The sequence below is a fragment of the Seriola dumerili genome, unplaced genomic scaffold, assembly GCF_002260705.1.
Source record: "Seriola dumerili isolate Sdu_G_001 unplaced genomic scaffold, Sdu_1.0 BDQW01000088.1, whole genome shotgun sequence".
Classification (NCBI taxonomy): domain Eukaryota; kingdom Metazoa; phylum Chordata; class Actinopteri; order Carangiformes; family Carangidae; genus Seriola; species Seriola dumerili.
This window is the reverse complement of record NW_019174343.1, coordinates 10238857-10247956: the sequence shown is the minus strand read 5'-3', so window position 1 is coordinate 10247956 and position 9100 is coordinate 10238857. Positions and strand designations below refer to the sequence as shown.

General features: G+C 40.7%; 1 protein-coding gene across 2 annotated transcripts; it reads right to left on the bottom strand.

The window, feature by feature from the left end:
- Positions 1-1935: 1935 nt before the first annotated feature.
- On the bottom strand, positions 1936-8618 carry ubap1 (ubiquitin associated protein 1). 2 transcript variants are annotated; one of them, XM_022745467.1, is made up of 7 exons: positions 8483-8618; positions 6128-6188; positions 5862-5986; positions 4693-5523; positions 4401-4559; positions 3700-3801; positions 1936-3497 (listed from the first exon to the last, which is right to left on the bottom strand). In XM_022745467.1, exons 2-7 carry the CDS (start codon positions 6165-6167, stop codon positions 3357-3359), a joined length of 1398 nt encoding a protein of 465 aa, XP_022601188.1. In that variant the 5' UTR covers positions 6168-6188; positions 8483-8618; the 3' UTR covers positions 1936-3356. The 2 variants fall into 2 exon arrangements, with proteins under 2 accessions (XP_022601188.1, XP_022601187.1); XM_022745466.1 differs by having other exon boundaries at positions 6128-6176.
- Positions 8619-9100: the final 482 nt, after the last annotated feature.

Genomic DNA, 9100 nt, shown 5'->3' with positions numbered 1-9100 from the left:
GCAAATATTCTTTGTTTTTGTTTAGTATGTTTTTTAGTTAATGTCTCTAGTGGCGAAACTGCATCAGACTCTGCTGTCTTAATTGTGGTTTCAGTCTGTATAATTAAGACAAAATTTGTTGCAATTGAATTAAGTATTTAAGAGTTATAGCAGATTAAATATATTTGACCACACCCACAAAAGAATATTAGGTAATCATGGAAAAACGATCCATGATATCTCAAATCAAATATAGAGATAGTGTTCGGGTCCTATAAACAGGATATGTACCAGGTTTGGTGAAACTTGGATCAAGGGAGTCAAATGTATGTCTAGCAAAAAAATTAGTGAACTTAATCAGTCTTCTTCATCATCCACTGCATGACCACCAAAACATGGCTGATGTGGAAATCTGAAATCACACAGATGAGTCTGCATTATGTAGGACCTTAACTCTGATCAATTAACAGACATTAACCGTTACTTCACAGTTGTCTCAGTTTATTTACCCTGGTAAGCTCAGGCAGGCCAAATATGGCCTCTATTCTGTTGCATATTCGTCATTTTTCTGCTGACTAGGCCTCACAGTTGGATGTTTCCAGTTTCCACTGACAATACCTGGATGGACAATCATCTATGTTGTTGCTGCCTTGTCAAATGAACATAGAGAATTAAAAAATGCATTTGTTGTAGAAGACAGAAAACAAGGAGCAGGAAAGTTGTATTTCCTCACCACCTTCATGTAACACATTTAATCTGTCATGACCATAGTTGGAAAAAAAATAACCATTATCAAATTAAACTCAAAAAGCCACACCAGCAACAACCAAGTCTCACCACTAAAAAGATGTGCACATTTAATCATGTGGATTTTCCAGCTCATTCAAGAGGAAATTGAACATTTTGTAAATCACATTGTAGGAGCTTGGGAAAGAACACTCAGCTCACCCTCCGTCTAGTATACCATTAAGATCAATGTTCATTAGATTCATTAGAGCCCCATGTTCTATAAAGTGGTGACGTAAAAGTGGATCTGATATATAAACCTTTAAACTCGATCCCTTAAATAATGATAACCTAGCTGCATTTCATCCCTGCATAACTAAAAGATCACAACAGAAATGGAAGGAGGCATTGATGGAGAAGGTCCAGAACCTGTTATACTGTATTCAGCCAAGCCTTTGTGGCTGTAAGAGGAGAGGCAAGTGGACATCAGCTTGCTTTATGTATGATTAACAAAACCACACTTGAGTTATGTATGGAGACAATAATACCACTTATGTGTTTGTCTGTAAGGTAAGAGTGCTGTTCATCTTCATCACAGTAAATCAAGATGGAAGGCTATTAAAAAACAGAACCCGTTGAAAAGACTTCTTAATGTCAACCACATACCAGACTTCGATAGAAGTACAGATACTAAATCAAGTAAAATTACGTCTGTTTTGACAATAAACGGCACAATAAATAAATATGTCAAACTCAAAGGTTGTTCTAAAATAGATTGGTAGCTAGAAATGTTCTACTTGCATCTGTGGAACACGGGACAAAGTATTGGACCTCGCTCAAGCTAAGTGCCAGTTCTCCGAGTCACTTTTTGCTAACTTTAAGCCCTTAATCTGTTACCATGCCTCTCATAATCCCCATCAGTACTATAGAGCTCAAGATTATGGAAATTTCTGCCATCTTTGCCCTTGGTGCATCTGAGCAGCCATGCTTTTTAAACATATGTAGCATGAAACTCTGGAGGTCCATTAACACATACTATGAAAATAAAGGATGCTGGCCTTCTTTTAAACAATGATACCTAATCAACATTTGGGAAAATGTTTTTGGCATGTGGTGACTGAACCTTTTTTTTCTTTTTACTTTTACATTTAAGACTGTGGAGATGCCAACAAACCTAAAATCAAGATGAACTCTCATTTCATAATACACGAGAAAAAAAAAGTGGACAAGTCAACAAATCAGAGTCATGTTTGATGAGATTTTGTGGCATGAAATCCAATAACAGAATAAATGATAGAAATCACTGAAATCGAACCTTTTCTAATTACATCCAAATTTCAAACAAGGCTTGACAACCATTCCTCATCTCCCAACAATAACTTGAGGCTCAAAATACCAGTCATCAGTCACAAATATGAAATATCTCTATTGCACTGTGATGAGGCTGCAAAAGCAACCCTCACTTACATCTTTTTCTTTTTTAAACCACTCACTCTTTTCCAGTCTGCAAACAAAAGTCCATGACAGTTAAAAGTGTCACTTTTGTAAGTTAACATATCTTACATTATCATATCAAACTCTTTATTTTTAAATGAAAGTGTCAGTGTACTATTTTAAATAAGTCGATAATTATGAAATGTGTGTGCGCCTGTGCAGTATGCGACACCTCAGTGCCAGTGGGTTGTGGGATATTTCTTAATATTTCCTACAGAGGAACTTTCCCCATCTCTCCCCACTCCTTCAACAGGCCATTCCAGTGCAGGTCAAAGAACATACTGGGGCAGTAGTATCTCTTATGTTCTGAGTTATAATGACTAAGGATCTATTATGCAGTTCCTAAAACAGAAAGCAAAGAAATGGAATCTTTAAACTGAGATGAAAAAGTGCTCAAATGAACAGAAATACAGACATGAATAAATGAAAGCATTAAGTTGAACAGAACTAGGTGCAGGGCACCAGAGCAGAGAGGGCACTTCTTGAGAGTCAGTTCTCTGTCTGGTGACTGTGCCTTTTTTTTTTTTTTTTCTTTCTTACTTTTAATGTTAGTAGGTTCAGTTTGAAGATAGCCTCCACAAGGCCCCCTATCCCCTCCACCATTTACTAGGTCTGCACTGAGCAGTGGAAGATGGCAGCTTAATTGTAGGGAGTCTTAAGAGTTCAAACTGGTCTTTCTGTGTTGCACTCACTGTCTCTCCCCTTTCGGTCCTGCAGCTTTGCCTGCAGTCAGATAAAGACTTCCGAGTGGAAGCAAATCAGAATGGCATCAAAACGCCACAGCCCAATTCTTCCAGTTTCTCCATCCCAGCTCAGTCATTTGTTGCATTCTTGAAAACCTATCAGTGTCAAATCCTGGAGCCCACCCCCAGGATTTCTTTAAAAAAAAAAAAAAAAAAAGAAAAAAAAAGAAAACACCGCCACGAAGAATTGTTACACTTTGACCCCCTCCACTCTAGGCACACAGTCTTTAAGAAGTGCTGAGACACAATACGTTTTAGCACAGAGAGAAATACAACTGTCTCCCAGCTGTCCCTTCCACAGCCAAGGCAAGGACAGGGCATGGTGTGACAGGGTAGGCAGAAGGAAAGATGCTGTGTTGGGTGGTAGCGGGAGGCAAGCCCTGGGCTGGGCTTTGGTTGGCTGGCTAGTTTGGCTCAGCTAGCTGCGGCACGAGCCATCAGGTCCTCTAGAGCCTTGTCCTGATCATTGTTGTGGACCAGCAGCACCTCTTTGATGGCATCCCGCTCAAATCCCATTTCACCAAATCTCGACATTAGTTCAAGGAACTGCAAGGCCTAGGAAGGATAAAAAAAAAAATTGAACTACTATATATCATAAAATCTATTAATGTAATCTACAGACTTTGCTAAATTACTAACAGACAGGGAAATGTAGAAGTATAACTCATATTTCAAAGACTAAACATTGTTTTCTCTCTCCAGCGATCTGACTTAACATATAAACACAATGCATGTTTTTGAAATATACTGTACAAACCTTTTCCTCTGAGCATTGGTACATCTCTAAACATTCTTCCACTGCACTTGCATCGAAGCCCCGGTCACACAGACGTCCAGACAAAATAAGATAATCCAGTACCTTGAACAAACAATAAGTCCAAGTTTATTATACCTCTACTTTGGATATGAAATTAATTAGACTTAAAATAAGTATTGCATAATAGACGAACAAAAGATCAATGTGAGGATTCTAGTTTGATTTTGTGAAAGAAATAAAATATATTATGGATTGAAATTACATGATGTTTTGTGAGATTCATTTATCGCCCTCTTCATGCTGTATTTGGCTTACATCTTATAAATTGGTAATGCCAGGTGCTAGTTCATCATTTAAAACCAGCTGGTAAAAATTAAATCTTAGATAGCAACTCCATAGAACCTGTTATATTTTGCTTTTATTTATCTACTGCTGCCATATTCATGTGACAATGGTTGGTAAGGTCATATTGTTTAGTATTCTGTAGAGACCACAGGAACTGATCTATTGCCCTAACCTTTGAGACAACAGACAGTGTAATGCAACAACTTTATTTTAATTTAAGGCTATATTTACAGATGCATTGATGCGTCACTGAACACAATTGCACAACCACACAAATAATGAACTGTTTCACATGTCGGACAGTAAGTAGGCTAGGAATCCAGATTTCTGTGCATTGGTGTGAGAGGGAGTCGCACCTGCTCCACGTTCTGCCCTTGTCTTTGCATGGCCCGTAGCACACCCTCGTAAGAGTAGCCCATGCCTACAAGGGTTTCCACACACTGACGTTCGCTGGGGGTCATGCTGAGCAGGGCTCCGCCACACGGCAGACCAGCAGATCCTGACCCTGGGTTGGCCTAGTGAAAAAACATGAGTGAATATCAAAATATTATCATATTTCTTACTTACCATCTCCCAATCTGAGTTGCCATACCACACACAAACCATACATGCAATTGGTCATATACTGTATACTGTATGTACACTCACCAGTTTCAGTGTGCCACTCTTAGTGTGGCTGGGTGGCTGTGGCTCAGGGGCAACAATAACTTGGGTCTTGGGTATGGCCGGCGGACTGCCATTGGGTAGGTTCTGTCGTGGAGCAGGGATGGGTGCAGGGAGTGGGCAGTACTTCACTGGCTCTGGGTCACCAGAGTCAGAGAGCTTGGGAAAAGTCAGAGAGCGGATGTTACATGGTCGGTCATCCGTGTCAAACCCCACTCTCCCAGGATGCCCAACTCTGTCCATGTCCAGCAAGGCAACCAACCCATTGGGTTTGTGGGTAAAGCCTGGTTTGGCTGGGAGGCTGGTGTTGATGCTGGGAGGAGATGGGCTGTTTCCACGTGACACTGACCCCATCTGGGAGACCTCTGGTGGGGATACAGAAGGAGGAGGTTGAGGTTGGGGCTGGCTCTGGAGGATGTTCCTGAGCTCCTCCTTATCGTCCAAAGTTTTGAGCTCCAACTTGTCAAAGGGGTCCTCTTCCCGCTCAAAGTCAGCTAGGTTGAGGCTGTGTGGCTGAGGAGTGCTCGGCTGGGTTTTCCTGGGGCCAAGGCTTGGGGCAGGCAGTGGTGTGAGGATGGCATTATGGCTCAGCCCTGCCAGGACGGGGTTCAATGCTGGTGGTAGAAGGTCCTGGTCGTCTGCAGCAGACCGGGGTATCTTCCCTCCACCACCATCAATGTCCTGGGCCTGAGCCAAACACTCTCTATTCTCTGCCTCCTGCTTGGCTGCTGCCTCTTCTGCTCTGGCCTCTGCTGCTCTGGCCTCAGCCAGTTCAACCCCCCAACGCACACTTCGCCTCTCCAAAGAAAAGTCATACTGTTGACATTGTAGATTGTAGAGAGAGGAAGAATGGGGATGAAGTGCAAAGCGGGCACATAGAGTAACAGAGAAAAGGAAAATAATTATCAATACAAGAGTGACATGATGATGATCTAAATTACTATAAGCTGAGAATAATTAGTTTGCTCATTTCCAGTATGACTATTCATGTAATGTTTACAAAGCAGGACTGAGAGCAAGCCACATAATGATGAGTGCCATAATATGTGTGGATCAGCTCGGTTAAGCACTGCTGTGAGGATGATCCAAAGATGTATGTAAGTGCAGCGGCTAAAAACAGTGCAAAATCAACATCTCCCCTACACCTGACTTGCCTGTGTGTCCACAAGCAAAGAGCCACAGTCAGGCAGGCAGAAGCCAACAGGCACCCCCACTTTGGCTGGGCAGCGGAATTTTTCATTAATCTTGAAGGGAACATCATCAAGGTAGCTGATGGGTCCTGTGTACAAAAACAAAGTGAACATAGGTTAGAGGAAGAGACACTTGACATATAAGCACCAGCAGATCTTCAACCTACACTTAACTCACAGCTCAAAACAATGGTCAAACAGTGAAACATGTATTAGATATAGGCACTCACCATTGTTGTATGCATCTGATCCAGACTTCCTCGCAGCCATTTAGAGACTCTGAAAAAAGACCTGACTCCATAAGTTAGTGAGCAACAAAAGTGCCACGTTTTTTTTTAGTTGACAAAGGGTTGATAATTACAAGCCATAGATGAATGTATCTTCAAAACAGACCATGATGCACAAGTTTGAAAACAGGCCCAAAGTGGATTTCCCCAGTTTCACCTGCCTGCAGTTGTGACATTTTGTCTGATATGGAGGCTTCTGATATTTACATATCTTTCATTTATGTCTTTCACTGAGCTCAGAAACTCGTCCTACTGAACAGTTATAATCAAAGCATAAGAGCAATGACACTTTATCACATGGTTGTGCAAAATGTCCCTTCTATTCAAATTAAAACTCTTCATTATCCCACTGGCTTTGCATATCAAGTCACATAATCCCATTACTTGGTCATGCTGTGCAACAATGCCTGTCATTATCAACACAGAGACGCCACTGTGTTCACATCTGCTGACACAGAACTTTGATCTGTGTGCTGGTGTAGACCCATGTTCAGTAGGAAAAGTGATTAATCTGATCCATTTACACGGATGAAAGAGGCTGATTTGTCAGTATAATGTTCTTAAAGCTCCAACAAGCTAAGTTTTAAATAAACACTGAATCAAATGGCTCATTGATATATGATTGGGTTGCAAATATTGCATTGCATTGAAAATCAACACCCAACCCGACATCTCTTTGCTTTTGTGTGCTTGTTCACTTGATTAAATCCAATCTCATCAATCCCCCATATGAGACCATATAGCCAGATATTTCTACAAAAGAGACACACAAGCCAACTGTACACTACTCACAAAATAGGATTAAGACAGAAAATGAATGCCTGGTGACAAAATATGAGCATCTATCAAGCCAAAGAGAGGCAGACAATTTTCTCAGGAATTTGTGGGATCAAACTTTTGCTCAAAGGAAGGTGAATATTGGCCTTGGATCCACAGGACTGCACAAAGATGTCTACTGGACACCTAGAGAACAGGTTACTTACACCTAAACCATAAGTAACTGATAATCACATATTATAATGCTTAATGCTCTGTTTCAATTAGTTTATTTTATAGTCTGTCTGCTTCCCAGTTTTCAGAAACTGCTTAAGGCATCTATAATGTTGCTGAGACATTAGTCATACATCCACTTATACTTACGGAGTAACAGTTTCACTAAAACATTTTTTTTAAATCACCAATGAGACTAATAATGAGAGACTAAGGACCCTAAAATATGACTATGATTCATCCTGGTCAAATTGGGGTGGATCTCTGGCATGAAAGGGTTGCTGAACATTAACATCTTGTTATCAGTCTATGCCTTCTGGTACCTTCTTTTGAAAATATAAAATGGCCAGTAAAGGCCCCAGGCACTCCAAGAGAGTGACCAGGGGCATAAATGTGAAAACCTAAACCTTTTAACACATCTGAGTCAAACTGCAACCTACAGGCAGGCAACATGTACTACACTGACTTGGGAACTGGACATGTCCAGTTTCGCGTTTTGTACTTATAATTACGACCAGACTACACGCTCTCTGGCTGATGATGCGTGGAAATGGGCTACACATGATCAGAATGTGTATCTCTCTGTCAGATTTTCTCAGCGTTAACTAATGTTGAGTTATTAGTTACCCTGTGGTTAAAAGCTTACAGCACTTAGGGTTAACGTTACATAACATCCAACCACCGCAAGTTGTTGTTCCAATGAATTAGTACTCATGGTTAGAGCACAGTTAACATAACATAACAAGTGCTAATGTTAGTGGTTAGGTTAGCTGGCTTGGGTTGCTAAACTGCTAATAACTTGCAACGATAACGAAAGCATCGCAGTAACTGTAGTTCATCATATATTCAAGCAAGACTACGGAAATTGACGTTTCAAAGCACCTAGCTGCCACGTATGGCTCATTATCGCCAGTAGACGCACTGAGGTACGATGTAATCATCGGCAAGTATTACCTAAGTTGGGATAGCGTTAATTAGCAACAAGCTAAGCTACTACTATCTTTGGTTACTGCTAGCTCAACGCGCGAACAGCAAACATAGAGACACACTTTAGACAAGAAGTCAACGCCGGGTGTGGCATTTGTTGGTTTTAGAGGAATACTGAGGTGGGATTAATTACGTCGCTGACAGTCACCACTAGCTACTGGCTAATATTTTCGGGGAGAAGCTACTGTTCGTGCTAACACACTTAGCCTCGGCAGTGGCCTCCCTGTAACGTTGTGTGTCTGGGTAGGACAGACGACTGTCTCCGTTGACACCGCCCCTGAAACAAAACTGAGCCCACATGTAAACACAAACTCATCTCACCTGTATCTGCTCCGTCTTGTTTTTTCAAAATGCGAACGAAGTCTTGTCGAGATGGCACTCAAAGTTAAACTGTTCCGAATGAGTTTTATTTATTCTGAAATCTCTTTCCTGCTTCGGCGTGGGACGCCATCTTGATTTGTCAAGCTCCCTAACGCTGGTTCCTGTCTGACGTCACTCACCTACATGACGTCAGAACATAGCATCAACACATCCAGCTGTGAGTCAAGAAGCTAGCACACTGATAGAAAACAATGTTCGTTTTTAAAATCCATTCTTTATTTTTCTTTTGTATTTTAGGAGTAGAATGCAATGCATTTACAACTCCCTGAACTTAATACATAAAATGACAATAAGAAGCATACACAAAACTCCCATTGAATGAGTAGTAGCCTGCTAAGCAAAATACAAATGTAATCAGATACAAAGTAAAAGCGTGTTCATTTTAAATCTAAATAAGCCTTTAATGAGAAGAAGAGCAGCTCAAATCATTTATCCAAAAACCTGGGGTTGACAAAGTTTATTAATTTGTATTATATTATCTTTATTGTAGTATTTGTTTGAAAAATTGAAAGACAGTGATCCATGATGGTGATAATTGTAATAATATGAGAACCCAAT